The sequence below is a fragment of the Cupressus sempervirens genome, chromosome 1 (genome assembly GCF_028749045.1).
Source record: "Cupressus sempervirens isolate cs-2001-9-10 chromosome 1, ASM2874904v1, whole genome shotgun sequence".
Lineage (NCBI taxonomy): Eukaryota > Viridiplantae > Streptophyta > Pinopsida > Cupressales > Cupressaceae > Cupressus > Cupressus sempervirens.
The window spans coordinates 391939352-391959523 of NC_143118.1; the positions used below are offsets into that span (position 1 = coordinate 391939352).

General features: G+C 36.4%; 1 protein-coding gene across 1 annotated transcript; it reads right to left on the minus strand.

Moving 5' to 3' along the window:
* Nucleotides 1–4282: 4282 nt before the first annotated feature.
* On the minus strand, nucleotides 4283–6090 carry LOC149577940 (UDP-glycosyltransferase 86A1-like). Its single transcript, XM_089794733.1, has 2 exons — nucleotides 5559–6090; nucleotides 4283–5471 (listed from the first exon to the last, which is right to left on the minus strand). The coding sequence occupies exons 1-2, from the start codon at nucleotides 6016–6018 to the stop codon at nucleotides 4570–4572; spliced, it is 1362 nt and encodes a 453-aa protein (XP_089650859.1). The 5' UTR covers nucleotides 6019–6090; the 3' UTR covers nucleotides 4283–4569.
* Nucleotides 6091–20172: the final 14082 nt, after the last annotated feature.

The following is a 20172-nucleotide window of genomic DNA, read 5'->3' on the forward strand; positions in this document are numbered from 1 at the left end:
CATATACATTTACCAGAATAAACTCAAGGTTAGAATTGATGCTTTTAACTTTACTACTTAACCAATTATTATTGTAGTAAAAAAATTCTAAAGTAACTTTCCTCGAGTTCCATATGAAACCTAAACCTCTGAAAGCCCCTCTGGACTCATGTAATATGGTATTCCAGCTTCCTAGCTTCTTTTCTAGCTTAGTACCTTCTTCCTTATTTAACTTAGTTTCCTAAATTAGGATGATTTTAGATTCGAATAGTTTTAGGTTTTGTTTTAGTAGTCTTTTTTTGCTAGGGGCATTTAAGCCCCTAGCATTCCAAGTAGTGATCTTCATAATTCCTTGGGAAGGAACTACCCCTTCCTTGCGTTGAAAAGTTAACTGATCTTTTGTTGCTCTGTGGCATGACCATCTGCTTCTCTAAGCTCCTCGAGAGATTTCCTACCTCTATTAGATTTCACCATGCTACATTTAGGGGATTTGATTCCTTCTTGATTCAACTAGATACCCAGTTGTTCTATATTCTTATGTGCACTTAAAGCAATTTCAGAATGATTACCTTCTTTTCCCTCCTTGTCTTCATTATTCAGTTCTTGAGTTATCCACTCTACAATATTTAGGTGGTCATTTGTAGTTCTATCCTCTGTAGATGTAAACCTCCTGATCTCAATTTCCTCAGATGCCTTGTCTTGCATACTCTTTAGAAATGCATTGATTTGCTATAAAGGTTCCTCATTTTTATCATCTCCTTCTATCTTTAATAAGTCTCTTTTTATATCTTCATATGTATAATTATCCCCTCCTAGTTTTAAAACTTTCTGGATTAGACTCTCCTTCTGAGCTTCACTGCTCCTATCAATGTTCTCAAAGCTGAAGACTTCAATTAATTCCTTGGTTAAGGCTTCCAGATTGTCTACTTCAGTCTTATCTAGGTTGAAATTTTCTAGCTCTACCTCCCTAGCTGAGTCTCTATGTAAAAACTCTTGGAACTCTTGTGTTAGCCATCTTTTTATTTCAGATTGATCACTACTCTTATCCTTATAACTGCTACCACAATAACCAGTTGAATCTAATTTGGCTGGTGGCGTTTGCCAAAATTTGGAACACCATCTGATTGGTTCTTTGGTAATGGTTGATAATTCTTCCCCACCTTCTATTATATGAACTTGGGGAGATATCAGATCCTCATCTAGTTTCATAAACATCCCATTTTCCACTTCTGCCTCACTGAATAGAAGGAAATTTTCTATTTCTTCTATGCTATTGTCTTCCGAGCCCAACAACTTCTTAATAAGTTGCATTTCAAGTTTCTTTGGTGATTTTACCTTCTCAATTGAAGCACTGCTTTCCTTATTCTTCTTCGCTTTCTTTGAGATACCCCTAGCTTTCCTTTCGATAATTGTAGATCCATGTAGCTTCAAAGTACCCATGTCTTTTCGACTATTTTTCCCATCTGAACTGAAATCTCTGATGCAATGATTCTCACCTATCTTCTACTAGTTTGGAAGAGGATCTGCACCATTTTTTTTACCAATATCTTATTTGCCTTCTTTTACTTTGCTAGGTCTTGATGCTATGTTGTTTCCTTTTTTCATGTACTGACTGCTAATTATCTTGTCTTCTTTCTATTTCTCTGGCACTTTCTTTTCTATCTCCTTAAGAGTTGGTGGTAGGTTATGTCTAGGATTTGATGATGGGGTTTCCTTCGTGGGATTTTTGATACTTGCTAACCCCTGTTCTTGGAATTGATCAATTTTTTTTGAAATGTTTTGATGGGACTTGAGTACATCCTTCTTTTGTAAAGAATCCTTTTGATGTTCTTTTTGGTTCCTGATATTTACCATGGGGAATGTACTTTTGAGATCTGCGGTTAATTGCATAGTTTTGAAGATAATTTTATTATCATTATCTAGTTTGATAGTTTATGATATTTTACCTTCATATTTATGTAGTTTTAGTTTATAAGTTGCTCTGTTAGTATTTACTTTAACTTGATCATATTCCAAACTATTAATTTTAGATTTGATTAGTAGTTTGATATTGTTATAGAATTGAAAGGAGGAATCTAAGCCTATCAATTCACCCAAGGACGACCCTAACTTCTTAATGATATCTAGGTGAAGGAGTTCTGAAGGAAGTGATTGGATGCTAAACCAAGTTGGGATAGCGAAGTCTAACATCCCTTCATCACAATATGGAGCCCAATCAAGAAATTTCATAGCATAGCCCTTAAAAAAACATTTCGAGACATAAAGAAAATCCTTTTTTAACAAATTCATCACTGTAGTGCAAATAAACTAATCTATCAAAGTAGTGAGATATACTTACTTGTTTCTTGCAATAATCTTCTATCCAGTTGCTGAGGTTGAGCAATTTGCATTTTAGACCACTCCAATATGCAAAAATGCCCACATTTTGACATTCTTTCCATCGTTCTTCACTAGCTTGGAAACTAATGGTGATTGACTTTTCTTTTGGTTTGGGAGAATGTGCAATCGATGAAGAACAGGAAAAAAGAAGGGTGTCTCCTGTGGGGCTAGCATCCAGAGATCTATGATGGGGGGGAACATAAAAGCTGGGAGAGCTACTGGGGGCTGAAAAAATTGAGGGATCTTGCCTATTTGATTGGGTCTTGCGAGAGAGGTTTAAGGCATTATCACAATGAAGCCCTGACTACTACGGAGGCAGATGAAACTTATTATTGCCTGAATATTTGGTAAGATTAAAAACCCTAATTTGGCTATCCAAGCTAGTAGTAGAGAAAATAATGGGGTGAGGGATAATCTGGCGACGAAACTTCGATTGCTCGCTACTTTCCTCAATCATGTAATGATCAATGTTGATTCCTTTTTTGGTTGGGGGAGTTAACAAAAAGGCTGGGGTGACCCTTGATTGAAATTGATTAGCTTGATTAAATTTAGGGCACACCTGTTTATAATGCTTGTTGAGAATCTCAAATTGATTTGAGGTTTCTATCAGAAATTTGTTGGGAGGCGAAACAAAATTTGCAGATTTTCATGGTTGCAACCTCTTCTTGTCGGAGAAGCAGAGATTTGGAGGAGAGTTAAATGCTGCATATGCATAAGTGGCAGGAGCTATCGATGGGTTTCCTGATCTCTTTCTAGCCCTCTGGTGATTACCCTACTGATTTCTTCGCTGAGATGCTTGATCCAAAAAGTTTGTTGAGATGCTTTCTATTTTTTCGGCATTTTTCACAAATTTTTCAAGCATTTTTCATAGTTACTGACATTATTTTATTTTATTGAGATTCCCTGTTTTATTATGAATAATATGCCTCTTCATTTAACTTAATTTTATTAAATGAAATATGATAATAATTAGTGTCCTTCTTTTTAGTTCATTTAACTTAATTTTGTTAAATGAAATATGATAATAATTAGTGTTATTATTTCTGAGTTTAAATTTGTACATCTAGAGAGTGGACCAATTTATCTTTAGTGTCCACTTCTTTTCTAACAAATTATATTGTTGATAGATTGAAGTGTAAACCATCTATAATAGCACAAGCTATGAGATGCTCTTATAGAGTAGATTTACACTTATAACAATATTTGCTTGAAAGCTTCAGAGATTTTATCTCTAGAAATTTCTAAGAGTGTTTTTAAACTTACCATTTGTCTTGTCAAGTCTCTTCATTGTAAAAGTTAGTAAATGTATATTTATTTGTGCTTTTTATTTTTATTATTTTTGAATTTAAAAAATAATTATATTTTAAAGAATATTATTGATAAAAAATTAAAAATTAATAGTTAAACATAGAATTTACGAATAAAACTCTCCAAAATTTTAAAAAACCATTTTTATAGTAAAAATTAATAAATAAAGAACAAAAACTTAACTAACAAAATCATCATTCTTACTTTTACAATTGACCCCATTCTACATACCAAGACCATTATACCTTTTCACATTATTGTCAAGTAAATATTTATATTTACTACAACAATCTATTTTGCAAAAGATGTGTCATATTACATTATTTTTATTGAAAATAAATTATTAATATTTTAATAAAAATATTTTATCTACTATAAATTTCTAAATTAAGATTTTATGAGGCACCCGCTTTGAACCATGATTGTGATTCTCTGCTTCTAGATGGTTGTCCCTTAGGGATTGGAACCAAAATTATTCTTAAAAATATTAATAATTTTTTTTTTTATGTGTTGCATAAATATTTGATACTAATAAATAGAGAGCTATTTTTAAAAATATGTATTTAAAAATTAATTAATAGAATCAATTAATTCATGAAGAAATTGGAACTGTCCATGACTAAAGAATAAATTAATTGAATGAAGCAACTGGAACATTAGTTCGCTGCCTAGATAGACAGGAATAGATAGACAATTAGGACTGACGCTAGCTAATATTAAGATAAAATACACCAAAGAAAACAACAACAAAAAATCAAACTTCATTATTTTTTATTACAAAATATGCAAATCATGAAAGATCAAATGATGAAAATGAAATTTGGTCAAGAGGATAGCTCCATAGCCTCATTCACTGGGAACTGGACTACTAATGACGAGGTAGGTCGATTGCAACTACTTAACTCAAATTGCTTGATTTTCAGCCATTTCTTTCGTGGCTGTTTTGCCTGCTTTCAACCGATCCACAAGTAGTTTCAGATTGGTCCCAGACATTCCATTGACGACTTCCTCTGTAGAAACCTCTCTAAATCTCTCCACCGCTCCTCTCAATCTCTCGCTCTCCTCCCCTTCCATCAACACTCTCACCTTGCCCGCAATCTCTTCGGCTCCAATCACCCTGCTTTTATCCTCTTTACTCCGCCCCCTCACCCCAAACTTCCATTCCTCCACAACGAGCATGCAATTGACGAACTGATCCATTCCAAGAGGAAATCCCAAAATGGGAACACCCGCAGAAACGCTCTCCAAGACGGCGTTCCATCCACAGTGGCTGAAAAACCCCCCAATCGAGGGATGCGAAAGAATCTCCTCCTGATGAAACCAGGGCTCAATAAAGCCCCGATCTTTACATTCCTCCATAAATCCACTCGGCAACATTTCACACACATGAGACGCCTCCGCATGGGGACGAAGCGCCCATGCAAAAGAGTACCCACTCTGCATAAGACCCGCCGCAATTTCCTTCACCTGAGCTCTCCCCACATTAATAAAGCTGCCGAAAGAAACGTAGATGACCGATCGGGCCGGTTTCGAATCCAGCCATGGACTGCACTGTGAAACGCTCTTGGGATGTGTAAAGGGCATGTTCAACGGTCCCACGCACTGAACAGGGATTCTGATGCGCAGCGCATCCACTGGCCTGCAATCCAAGGCGTAGAAAGAATTGACAACAACACAGTCTGCTTCTCTCACATTTATAAAACACCGGTCAATCTCATTGCTCGCAGGGTTGGGAGGGGGACGCCCGGCCACAAATTCCGGCCATAGTAACGATGACACACCAGGAATATCATTTATGTACCCAACTGCAAAGACAATTTATAAACAATCAGATCTGATGAATTTTCAATGCCAAACATCAAACAATTTAAGTACTAATTGTTCTTGTATACCCAAGTTTAAATGATGAAAGAAGCAAAAGGCTGTGACGGAGGCTGTCCAGAGGGAAACGGAGAGGAGATGAAGTCGTTTAGAAAGAGGGACTGCCCAATTGAGCAAAGTGTCGGCTACTAAGCAGGACGGTGTAATTCCATGTCGATTGAGGTCTGAAATGAGGTCGGCCACATGGGATTCCATGTTCGAGAGGGAGAGAAGAAAAGCCGTCATGTTAGTCGACCTTTCCGATTCCCCCACAACGCAGTCTGGAATGATGCCCTCCCGAATGTCCAGGCCAAGTTTTTGAGCATTGGAGAAAAAATCATCGTGGGCCTCACTTGTGATGATTTTGTGCCACGTCTGAGTGACGACGAATGTAACAGAGAGTCCATGAGAGGCGAGCTTTGTGGCGAGGTGCATCATGGGGTTGATGTGGCCTCGCCCTGGATAAGGAACAACTACTGCGTGCCCTGCCATTTTTCTTTTTTCAAAGCAGGATTCTGTTGAAGCGATGGAAGCAGCACCAACGAGTTTAGAATGAGCATTCAGCTGAGTTGCAAATGCTAAAAAGAACGTCGAGCGACCTCATTGGGAAGGGCGCAATTTTCTTTTGTATCTTTTTCATCAAAGCACAAAAACTGAGTTCAGCATGCGCCTTCAGCTGAATTTCAAATGCTAAAAGCACGTGGGACGACGTCATTGGAAAGGGTGCAATCCTCTTTTCTATTTAAAAATAAAATAAAAAATTAACTACCACTTGCACCTAGGAGTCCGCCCATATGTGTTTGATAGGAAAGCGTTTATTTAACTAACACTTGCACCCGATGAAGCAGGGGGTACATTGATAGTTGAAAAAGTTACTAGTCTATAAAATGATTAGAGATATATTTATTTTTGGTAGACATTTAATTAATATAAAAGGAAACTTAACATTCAAATAAATAAATTAAACGTTGTTAATTTGAAATAGTTAAATTTAATTATTCTTCAATTTATAACATTCATCATAAAACTTTAAAAGAAATAGAGAAGAGGAAAAAAATATATATATTTAAATTGGTACGTATTTTTTTCCACAAAGTAAACTATTTTTAAAGAAAAATAGTAGAAGCTTTTAGACACATTTTAGTTTGCATGTTTTATATATTGTATGTAAAGGTAATGGGTTATTTTTATTTGGAACAAGAACAAATGGATTTCAAGAAGTAGAAGTTTGAATTGGTAGTACAAATGCTTAAAAAAAAAAAACACAATCTGCATCGCACATGGGGCATTTTCTCACCATACCTGTACCACAACAACTTTGCTCATTAGGGAAAGAGGATATTGAAATGCATAAATGTAACCAATAAAAAAAGTGACGATTAACAAATATAGTCATATATATTAACAAAAAGTACAAAATTTTGTACCTTTCCACACTACAGTTAGAGTCTTCCTTTTCCTTGATAATTGTATATGGATTGTTTTTCATTCTTAAATATCAATCAAAGGAGATTGGTTGTCCTCTATGGAGGTTTTCTAGTGATTTAACTCTTAAACCAATATCAATTGTTGTTTTTTGAAGTGCAAATCCTTGAGATTTTTGTATAGTGAGTGTTGATGACATCGGTCGTAGTATTTTTCTAAGATTACCGAGGGATATATGTATTATATAGGTTAATGCTTTTAGTGATCTTGATTCCAAGGTGGGCCATTGGAATTCTCAAATCAAACAACCACATATAGAGGTAGTTCTAGAGGTTTACAACTAGGTGTGTACACAATATCTACCACCTCCCCAATTGATCAATGGTGGTGACTCATTTGGTAACATGGGGGTGGGGGGGAATTGCTACTGCTTATCACAATAACATCCATAGAATTTGATGGTTTTTCCACAACTAATTGAAAACATTCAATAAATCATTTAAATCTCATAAAGGACAATGGGGAATAAGCATTTTAAAACAAATGAAACAAGGAAAAGAAAAAATAATCTCATGCCAATATGTTAGGAGAAAATAAAATTCTTGTTTAAAAATCTATTTGATGAAAATTAATATTTTAAAATATAAAAATATAAATTATAATCAATGCTAAATTATTTCTTAAAATTTTGGTAGAGTTAAATGGACAATAATAGATTTACTATATTGTTTTGGTGAATTCAACATTTAAATTAAATATTGAATTCTGTCATAAAAAAAAATTGGTAAATCCTTTTTAATTGAATTTTTAACTATTTTGTATGATGATACCAAAATTAAAATTAAAAGTAAACTTTATAATACTTATTTTTTAATGATATAAAATTTATTTGAATTAAATTTAAAATTTGTACATGCTTATTTTTCCTTTAACCTATATATTTCTAATTTCTAAACTACAATATATATTTAAAATTATTATAAAATTAGATTGTTATAAAAAAAAATTCAATTTATTATTTAAATTCTAATTTCAAATTAGTTAACTATGACCTTCAAAATAAATAATACAAAAGAACTTTAGATAAAGTGTAACAAATTTTTTATAAAAATTAAAAGTAACATTAAAAGACAACTTTAAAAGGAAAATAGAACGGAGAAAAACTCTTGAGAAAGCACAAGTGAAAAATAAAAGAGAGACAACTTCCAAATAATTAAAAGAAGAGGGAGAGCATTAGCTATGATAATGTGCCACTAGGTATTGCATTCGCCTTTCTTGTATAAAGTTGCAATTTTGTTTGTTTTTACTGGATTCGTACAATGAGACAAAGATAAAAAATAGTAATTTATAAAATCATTTATCTTTTCAATAAAAATTAATTTAAATCGCTTTTAATTAAAAAAAACTTATTCCAAAACCATTTATCTCTTTAATAAAATCAATTTAATCAACTTTTAATAAAAATAAAATAAAGTAATCTATTTATGCCTTATTGGATTAACTTAATCCCGTGATTATGGATACATGCAGCTAGGCAAAAAAAAGTTTAATAGTTTTTTGTTTTGAAAAACCATTTATTTCTTCAATAAAATTATTGGTTTATGGCTTATTTGACCAACTTAAAACAAAATACATCAAAGGAAAACGACCCAAAACATGGACTAAAGAACAACTTTCTCAGTCATTTTTGGTAAATACTAGCATTTCTCTTCATTTGCACAGCTTTTCCAAAGCACATCCATTCTTCAAAATCTCTACTTTTTTACCTTCTAGCCCCAACAACACATTCATCTAGTCATTGGAAAACAACCCCCAAGGATCAAGCCTCTTCTTAAATGTCAAAAAATTGGGCAAATTCATAGATTCCAATTGTTGAAGAACATGAAAACTTTAACTAAAGTTCTCTGGTTTATTCTTCTTTCCTATTTTAGTTGGATAAGTTTTGAACATGCATGTTTCAACAACTGAGAAGCTAGAGGGTGTACCATCTAACATAGAAATGGTTATTTGTTGTGAAGGTCATCATCATGGCAATTTCTTTGTATCAGCACAAAACTATTGTAAATAGTAGTAAAGTTTACCTTAGTCCTTTTTGTTAAGGATAATGAACATCACCAGATCCAAATGCTTTTAGAGATGATGAGTCCCTAGTCTTCAACATGTTATTATATATGCATGACCACCAAGGTAAGGCTTATTATTGCAATATCAATCTGTGGATTTATACCAGGGCAATTTCTAGTCAAACCCACAGATTCTACTGTGTGTAGCTCTATTTGGAAGGAATGTGAAAAACTAAAGGTGCATATAGAAAGCAGTGACCTCATTGATCCCAAAGACAAGATCTATGGTATGAAATTCAGGGGTGTTCAACGAGCAGTTGGGTTAATAAAGATATTAGGACCTTTAAAGACATTATAATAAATGGGCATATGCACCGAGTTGTGGTGCCAAAAAGGTGACAACGAAATTTTTTTTTTCCCTATTTTAAATAGAGCGTGTGCGCTATGGCTTGGGCAACCCAAGCCATAGCGCGTGCACGCTATAGTGCGTGCACGCTTTCTAAAAAATAAAAAGTATGTATGATGGGCTGCAAACCCGCAGCCCATCATTTTCATTACCATTTTCTTTTACTCCTACAACGAGCAGCGCGTACGCGAGTTGAAGACTTAACATTTGCACCACCATTTGCCAAAATGCCTCCTCATCGACGAAATCCAAGACCACAAGCGTACCCACGACGACGCCGTACGTGATATAAACCTAACTTTGCATTGTTTGATATATTTTTCATATTGTTTTGTAAGTTTTTTATATTCTTTTGTAGGGTTTTTACAAATTTCATTTAGATTTGTTTATTTATTTGAATTTCAATTGATTTTTTATCAGGAAATGTTCATAATCAACCAGAAAATCCACAAGAACATCAAAACCCTCAAGAACCCCAAAACCAAAACCCTCCTCAAGAAGAAGAACAAATTCCACAACCCGAACCAATTGCAAGCGAACCAATTGCAAGACCTCCACCAGGCACACAAGAAAATCTAAGAAATGAAATAGAGAGAGGCAAAACTGAATTAGAAGGAATCATTGCTCGGTTGAAAGAATCCGGACAAACCAATCCAATGAGGGCTCAATTGGCATCATCCCTCGAATCCATTAACACTCAAATAGCCTTAGTTAGTGGTCAGTTAGATATTTGGCGGGCTAAGAGGGATGAACAAAAAAGATTTTATGCAAATAAATTGTCATATGAAGATGTTAAAAAAAAGGAAATACCAAAAGGTAGTATATGTGCATTATTTAGAAAACCTGGTGAGAAAAATACTGTTAGAGAGGGTACTAAACGATTCCCCATCCATTGGTGCATACATGATGCTATTAGAAATAATTTTTGGGATAGATGGTGGATGGTTTTTGATGCCCCTCCTTGCAACAATCATGAGGTCCCCATGTATTTTTTGAAGAAATTATATTGTGAGTTTGTCCTTGGGGAGATCCCCAATTATTTTGATATGTTAGACTCCCAGGGTAGAGGTGGGGGGTCATCATTTGAGAGGCCCGGAGCACGTCGTGACCCTAATGTAGTTAGGGCACCCGTGGTCCATCCACAGCGTGAGCATGTGATTATTCCTTCAATTGTGAAGGAACATGTAGAGGCCAACACTCTAGGGACCATTAATGCTTTGACACAGACCCTCATCCATTCCACGAGCCCATTAGTTGAGGGGGATCCTTCTATACGTCGTGGTCACATGTGCACTTCATGTGGATCCCTATGCACATTTGGCACTCATGTCGGAGATGGTGCAGATGATGGGCTTGTCACCGATCAGTTCCTAAATGAGACATTTGGCATTGACACACAGGTAAATTACTAATTTGATCACATTTCATACATATAGTGAATGATTAATTAATTAGGATTTATTGACATTGTTCAAAATTTAGGGTCAAAGTGTTCCTGGGCCTAGCAGTGATCCTCCAGGCCCATTTTTTGTCCCTTCGACGAGTCCTGAGGTATGTATCAATTTAATCATTTTAATTAATACATATATCTATTACGTAATCATATTAAGGATTGACCAAAAAAAATATGCATGTGCATCAGTTCTCCACAGGACCCTCAACCTTTACCACAGACGCAGAGCAGAGACATCATACGAGCTTCACACAGGTACAGTTGTTTCATGTTAATTTAATTCATTTGATTATATTTATTCCATGTTTCATGTTAGATATAACGTGCAGCTCATGATGTCGGACACACCTCCTCATCTGTGACAGTCTGTTGATAGTGGAGTGGTCGCAGCTGTGGCTAGCTTATAGCCACTGACGGAGGTATGAAAGAATTTTCTTCGTTTTAGTTGTTGTTTATAATAGTTAATCTCAAAATTTCTAATGTTATTTATAAGCGATTATATTTATTGAATTGTTGTAGGGTCTTGTCACGCCTGATCGTCCACGAGCATTTGAGGTGGACTTACAGAGTGACTATTTGTTGGCGGTAAGAAAATAATTGATTTTGTGAGTACATATATTTGATTTCAACATATAATAAATATTGATTCATATCTACTTTCTTTGTATTAGTTGGACCTGGAGAAGAGCCTCAACAAGAGGTCAAGTGAGCGTGTCAGGAAGGCCCCGTCATCTCCACTATCTCCCTCCACATGACGGCAGAGGACATCGAGAGACTTGTTTCCTTGCCCTCATGGGAAGGAAAAGATGTAGTTGAGATATTTGATACATATATATAGAGACTTGTTTCCTTCCCCATGTATATATATAGGCATCTGAGAGACATATTTGATACACATTTGATGTACATATGACATTCTATATTTGATGTATGACATTATTGGTTAATATATGATATGTTTTTTCATATACGACATTATTGGTTATCATAATATATTATGTGTTTGTTAATGTATATGACATTATTGGTTATCATTTTATATTATATGTTTGTTCATGTATGACGTTAAATTAGATATGTTCGTGTATGACATTAAATTAGATATGTGCATGTATGAAATTAAATTCAATTGCTAGAGAGTTGTCATTATGTCTACCAACTAGTAGATGTTCTTTTTTGCTTTATTAGTATTTCTCAAAAACTGCAAAGAAGCTGTTTCTGGTAGTATCTACTATAGTCCTACTCAAATATGTTTTCAAAAATACTTAGTATGGCAAAGAAATGTCTATGGAAAGCTTGTCAAATAGGATATTAAAGAACTAAATGTGGATAGTCATTAGTACCCATCAATAAGAACACAGACATCTTTCTCAAGCAAGCCATATGACATTAGCAAGTAATTTATAAATTTCCTTTGCAAATAACTAGAAGATGCTATGAATCTTAATACATAGTTAATCATGAACTCATTATTCCATCCAAGAAGCATATATCACCCTAAGCCAATTAACCGAAAGGATAAAAATTAATTCAATTTCAACAAAATTTTGAGTATAACAAGCATCTTAGGGATTCTTACAAGAATTAACACGATGTTCACAAGAGCATTACAAGTTCTTGTAATGCTATTTCACATATTGTAATCATATTCAGTTTTGAATGGCCATTTGTGTTACAAGCATAAATGTTCTTTAAGGTCTTTTAATTCTAGACATGAATTTTATTATGAAGCTTTTTTATGACAACCCACTCAATGCATATATTGTTGTTCCACATTATGCTAATTTGACTTTCATTGGTTGATTTGGGTCTAGACATGACATTATTCACTACCTTTTTTATATATTATTTTTTTGTAGTGAGGTTCTGGCCTGAATGAATGTATTAATCATCGAAGTTGTGAACCTTGGTCGAGATCCTTACAAATATATTTTCAAATTGGACCTCAAATAGTTTTCTCAGTCACCCCCTGTACACAGATACTGAAATTGTAGTTAATTACAAAATTAATATTGAATTAACACAAGTTTAATTGAGAAGTATTATGTACCTCAATAGGCTAGATTATTATTGACCAGGAAGCTTTATCTTAGAGCAGTTGGTTTCCTAAATCTTTAGCGCAATGACAGTCTTATGGAATGTGGAATTAGGTCTGCTAGCTAAGGAACGTTCTTTAAAAGGTAGAGGAAACTCAAGACTCACACGTTTCCAATCAATATAAATGTTTAAATCGCTTCTCTAATTTTTTCTATTTATGATCTTCTTCAAACTTAACTTTCTAAATGCATTGATGGGGAAATACAAATCTTCTAGGAACTAAAGGCTAATCATGTTTAATACTTACAATTCTCTGTTTTTATCTAATAATTTAAAAAAGATTGTACAAGTGTTTTCAAAGAGCAACACTTGTCACTAACATCATAAGAAGGAATATCCAAGGAGTCTTACCAGTGATCCCCCACCACCAAATTCAAGAGAAAACAAAATTCCACTACTAAAGAGATAGTAACAATGATCATCCCTAGTCTCTCCCTTATCACAAAATGATTACCATCAAAATTTGCATTTCCAATTGCGTCATGTGCGTTGAAGTGATAGTAACATTTTTACTCTCTTACCTAATGTCTCCCATTTCTGAAACTCCTGGGGAAGGGGAAGGTGTTATAATCTCTTCAATTCTCTCAACATTTTGAACATCAACATAAGGTTGAGTGTATTGTGTACCTTGAACCGAAGATGATGTGCCTTGGCAATAAGATGCAAAAGATGGAATATCACCTACTTGATGTGTTGATGTTGTGCCTTCAACATGACATGATGGAGTGTGTATATCGTCGGATCTACAAATCGGTGTCTCTTCAACATGAGAGGACAATATGACTTCAACATTGGAAGATGGTGTAGTGGACGATATGACTCCAACATTAGAAGATGGTGTAGCTTCACAATTCAATTGTCTTCTTGAGCGTAACAGTCTCATTCGTTCTCTTTGTCTTTCCAATTCTTCCTCTTTGTTTCTTGGTACCGGTGGTTCTTGATCCTCTTCAAAAGTCAATTCTTCATTATTGCTTTGCAATTTTCTTTGCTCACGTAGTAATTTCATTTTATCTCTTTTAATTGCCAAATCTCTCTCCCTATCTTCATTTGTTTGATTTTTTGGTTTCTTCCTTGGCATGATGATGATTTCTACATGTCAAATTATTCAAACATTTGAATTACTTAAAATGTGTAAATTACAAATTATTCAAATACATATAAAAATTATAATTATTTGAATGAATACACAATATATATATAAAACGACTTGTCAAATTTCTAACCATTTTGAAATAACATTTCATTGAAACATACAAATTTCAATGAATTCACTATATATTAAACAACATGTCAAATTATAATCAAATTTGTATCTATATATCAACAAACAATATTTAAAATAGATTGCACTAACCTTTTCTATACAAGGAATATTCAAAAAGTCTTCAAATCATGTATCCAATGATTGAATTTGGTGTTTGTTAGCTTCCAAAAGTGTTTGCCACCTTGAAATAGTGTTTGTTAGCTTGAAATAGTGTTTGCCACTTTGAAAGAATGTTTGTTGTGTTGAAACCCGCGATTTCTGTCGGGATAACAGAGTGCAGAACAGAACAAAAGCAGAGAATGAATGAAACGGGCCCCAAAGTTTCTTTTTGACCATTTTTAGGTGATTTCACATAGTGCGTATGCGCTATAGCGCATACGCACTATAGCGCGTACGCTCTATAGCGCATACGCACTATAGCGCGTACGCTCTATATTAGAACACATCACTCTCCACCCTCCCTACTCTCTCTCTCTCCCTACTCTCTCTCTCTTCCTACTCTCTCTCCCCTCTCCCATCCGCTAAAATCTCTCTCTCTCCCCTCTCCCATCCTTTACTCTTTAGATCTCTCACACACACTCCCATCCTCCCTCTCCCACTTCTTACTCTCTCTCTCTCTGCCACCTCCTACTCTCTCTCAAACTCTCTCCCATCCCCTACTCTCTCTTACACACACTCCCATCCGCTACTCTCTCTCTCCCATCTCCCATCCCCTAAACTCTCTCTTTTGTAGATACACACTCCCATCCCCCCCTCTCTCCCCTCTCCCATCCCTTACTCTCTAGATCGCTCACACGCACTCCCATCCCTCTCTCTCCTCCTCTCCCACTCCCTCTCCCACCACCTACTATCTCTCTCTCTCTCAAGTTCTCTCTCTCCCTCTCTACTCTCTCTCTCTCTCTCCCATCCCCTACTCTTACTCTCTCTCTCTCTCTCCAATCCCCAACTCTCTCTCACACTCTCTCCCATCCCCTACTCTCTCTCATCCTTTCACTCTGTCTCTCTCATCTCGTACTCTCTCTCTCTCTCTATCACCTCCTACTCTCTCTCACACTCTTTCCCATCCTTTCACTCTGTCTCTCCCATCTTGTACTCTCTCTTTGCCACCCCCTACTCTCTCTCACACTCTCACACTCTCTCCTATCTCCTACTCTCTCTCTTTCACAGACACAAACACACACTCACACTCTCATCCCCCCTCTCTCTTCTCTCCCATCCCCTACTCTCTAGATTTGTCACACGCACTTCCATCCCTCTCTCTCCTCCTCTTCCACTCCCTCTCTCAGGTCACCTACTATTTCTCTCTCTCAAGTTCTCTCTCTCCCTCTCTACTCTCTCTCTCCCATCCCCTACTCTTACTCTCTCTCTCTCCCATTCCCAACTCTCTCTCACACTCTCTCCCATCCCCTACTCTCTCTCACACTCTCTCCCATCCTTTCACTCTGTCTCTCCCATCCCGTACTCTCTCTCTCTCTCTGCCGCCCCCTACTCTCTCTCTCACTCTCTCCCATCCTTTCACTCTATCTCTCCCATCCTTTCACTCTGTCTCTCCCATCTCGTACTCTCTTTCTGCCACCCCCTACTCTCTCTCACACTCTCACACTCTCTCCCATCCCCTACTCTCTCTCTTTCACAAACACACACACTCTTATCCCCCCACTCTCTTCTCTCTCATCCCCTACTCTCTACATCTGTCACGCACACTCCCATCCCCCCTATCTCTCTCCCTCTCCCTCTCCTACCGCCTACTAGATCTCTCTCTCTCAAGTTCTCTCTCTCCCTCTCTACTCTCTCTCTCTCTCCCATACCATCCCTTACTCTCACTCTCTCTCTCTCCCATCCTCTACTCTCTCTCACACTCCCATCCCCTAATCTCACTCTCTCTCTCCCATCCCATACAAGCTCTCTCTACCACCACCTACTCTCTCTCACACTCTCACACTCTCTCCCATCCCCTACTCTGTCTCTCTTACACACATTCCCATTCCCCCCCTCTCTCTCTCCCTCTCCCACTCCCTCTCCCCCATCCCCTACTCTCTCTCTCCCCTCTCCCATCCCCTACTCTCTCTCTTTCATAGACACACACTCCCATCCCCCCCTCTCTCTCTCCTCTCCCATCCCCTACTCTCTAGATTTGTCACACACACTCCCATCCCCCCTCTCTCTCCCTCTCCCACTCCCTCTTGCACCACCTACTATCTCTCTCTCTCAAGTACTCTCTTTCCCTCTTTACTTTCTCTCTCCCATCCCCTACTCTCACTCTCTCTCTTCCATCCCCTACTCTCTCTCATACTCTCTCTCTCTCTCTCTCTCTCACCCCCATCCTGTACAAGCTCTCTCTACCACCCCCTACTCTCTCTCAAACTCTCACACTCTCTCCCATCCCCTACTCTATCTCTCTTATACACATTCCCATTCCCCCCCCTCTCTCTCTCTCCCCTACTTTCTCTCTTACACACACTTCCATCCCCCCTCTCTCTCCCTCTCCCACTCCCTCTACCATTGTCTAATCTCTTTCTCCTCCATCCACCCTCTCTCTCCCTCTCCCACTCCCTCTGCCATTGCCTACTCTCTTTCTATCCCATCCCCTACTCTCTCTATCTCTCTCTCCCCTCTCTCATTCCCTACTCTCTCTCTTTCACACACACCCATCCCCCCTCTCTCCTCTCCCATCCTCTACTTTTTCTCTCACTCGCTCTCCCTCTCCCACTACCTACTCTCACTCTCTCTCACTCTCTCTCTCTCTCTCACTCTCTCCCTCTCTACTCTCTCTCTGCTACCCCCTACCCTCTCTCACATTTTCACACTCTCTCTCTTTCTCTCTTACACACATTTCCATCCCCCCTCTCTCTCTCCCTCTCCCACTCCCTCTCCCATCGCCTACTCTCTCTTCCATCCCCTACTCTCTCTCAAGCTACTCTATCTTCCCCCTCTCCCATTCCCTACTCTCTCTCTTTCACACACATGCACTCCCATCCTCCTCTCTCTCACTCTTCCTCTCCCACTCCATCTCCCACCACCTACTCTCTCTCTCCCCCATCCCCTACTCTCAATCTCTCTCTCCCAACTTGTACTCTCTCTCACACTTCCTCTCTCTCCCATCCCCTACTTTCAATCTCTCTCCCCCATCCCATACTCTCTCTTTGCCACCTCTACTCTCTCTCTCACACTTCCTCTCTCTTGCATCTTGTACTCTCTTTTCCACCCCTACTCTCTCACATTTCCTCTATCTCCTATCCTATACTCTCTCTGCCACCCCTACTCTTTCTCACTTCCTCTCTCCCCTCTCCCATCCCCTACTTTCTCTCTATCTCTCTCACACACACAAATAGCCATTCCCTCGCCCCACCCCCCCCGCTCTCTCTTGGTTTTGGTTTGCAATTTAGGTCTCAATAGTGTGTGTGCACTATAGTGTGTGTGCACTATAGCGTGTGTGCACTATAGTGCGTGCGCACTACCTCGAATTCAATAGTGTTTTAATAGGGCACACGTGCTATAGGGCGCACACGCTATTTAAATCTTTGCATTAAAACCAAGCCTAAGGCTTGGTTTTGCCTTGGAGATCCAACCCAAAGGTTTGGAGTTTATAAACAGGTCTGAGACATGTTTCCCAACAAACATACAAAAAATGATTGATTTTTCTTGTGTGCTCCCCTTCAAGATTCTTCGTGGTTGGGTATCGATAAGATCAGGTTACATAACATTATAGGTCTCTGTGTTAGCTATCTAACCATATAATTTATTTTTAATTTGAACTATTTTAAGTCTTTCATCTATAATTTCTTTTGAATGTATGTTCATTTTTTGTCAAAAACCACCATGTACTAATTGGGCTGTAGATTTTAGCTCATTCATCGAATTTTGTAACAACTTAGTTTTTTAGAAACTAGACTCCATTCTACACACTTTGAAAAAAAGAAGTTTTGATTTTAGATTAGTTTTCAATCATTTCTAGGGGGAGCACACAGATATTTCACATTTTTGGAATGGGTCTAATTTAAAAATTCATTAAAAAAAAAATACACATTATAAAATTACCCGAAAAATCTGGGATAAACTACATAGTGTTAGGTAACTTTTGACCAGAGCGATTAAAGAATTTCAAAAAAAAAGTTAAAATTTTAGGGGGGCCACACTTTGTACTATGTTATGTTTTTTTTGGAATAAACAGTACCACTTTCTGTGGCCCCCTTTTTTGAGGACCTAAAACTAAACCATTTTGAAAAAAAATTAGTAGTTTAGAAACTAGATTCAAAGGACTATGACTTTTGTTTTTCTCATATCTTAAAATTTTGAGCGTAACTATCTTCAAATTCTTGTTGAAATCCAGAATTTGCTGATTTCAGGAAAAAGGTGTCCACTTATACCCCCCTTTTGGCACCACAACTTTGTGCACTTACCCAAATAAAACACCTAAATGAAATCTAGCACTTGGAATGCTATAACAATTGGATATTACTTGTTACCACTTCATTTGCATGTATAACATATGACAAGAATAGACAATGCTCTCATACTGGCTCCATTTGTTAAAGACTGGATTGTCGATGTGATGAGAAAATCAAAAAGAAAATTTTAGGCTAGCAAGATCTAGTTATAGATACTCAAATCTAAATTTAATCATATGATAATTTCAACTCGGTCATTATATAGAATCAAGTGAAGTATTGAGGAGATTGCACATGAAAGAAATCAATACACAAATTTCATAGATCATTTAAAATTTGTTTAGATATATAAAATCTAGGGTGGGTATTAACTCCACTAAATATCTGCCAAAAGAATTCAATATACATATTTAATGAATCATTAAAAATATATTCACATTGATTGCTCATATACCAGTTTTCATATACAAATAATACCGCCAGTGGTATCTAGTTTTTGGATTGTATGAATGGACAAGTTAATGTTGTAATTAATAGATCTTTTGAAATACATAAAGATAGTGATCTCAAATATCCAAATAAATTAAATGAATTGATATGGTCAGTGTTGGAGATTTAGATGAGATTTTCATTTATTGTTTGATGAGTAGTTTCCAAATACAACTATTGGTTTTTTATGAACAGATAGGTTTTGTTGAAGTTCCCACCTATAATAGCCTATCGGCTAATAAATGTGTATTAATATTTCTATGCTTACAATGTTTTTAATAAATTAGTCATTGAGTTATATTTATATTTTTTTTCAAACTTCATTTATTTTGATTCTTCAAATGAGTAATTCAATTGAGTAATTTATTGTCTTATACTTTAAGATATTAAATGGCATATGCCTAACTATTTACAACTTCATGAGCCAACCTCTCTTCAAATCAAACCCACACTCTCCTTTGGAAATATGTTGAAATGGAAACAATTTCCAATTGGTAGAAAATGTGTTCAAATTTTCAATGATTGTAAATTTAGATTTCAAGATCATACAATCAAGTTAGAAATACACTTGTTCAAGATCACATGATAAGGCATCAAATTTTGTTAGAGTGTAGATGATAAAGATATTCCTAAAGCACAAAGTCTTGGGATATATTTAAGAGAAATAAAAGAAACCATAAGAGTAGGTGATCAATCAAATCATCCTTTGGTAAGGAATGAAGCCTAACGTAGGTATGAGAGAAAGAAGGTGAGTGAATCAATAATCCCAAATTGGGTCTCATCAAATTCTTTATTCACAAACTTCATATAGAAGTTAATGCAGACAATTGAATGAGTTACCTGTATGTAAATTTGATAGAGTAGAATTCTACCAGTGTGAATAAATACCAACTTGCAAAAAGTTTCATTAAACAAGAAATATGTATTTTCTATAACTTACAATAATAAGTTAGAGGACATGGTGAGTGTATGATAGATACCTACCACCGTCAAAATTATATATAGAAGATAATCCAAAACAAAGCAGTTTAATTTTAAAATTCTACATAGGTGAAAGGAGC

Coding starts and splice junctions, on each gene's coding strand:
- LOC149577940 (XM_089794733.1), bottom strand. CDS start 6,018: ATGGCAGGGCACGCAGTAGTTGTTCCTTATCCAGGGCGAGGCCACATC. Junction 5,472..5,558: donor CTTTCATCATTTAAACTTGG/GTATACAAGAAC, acceptor TTGTCTTTGCAG/TTGGGTACATAAATGATATT.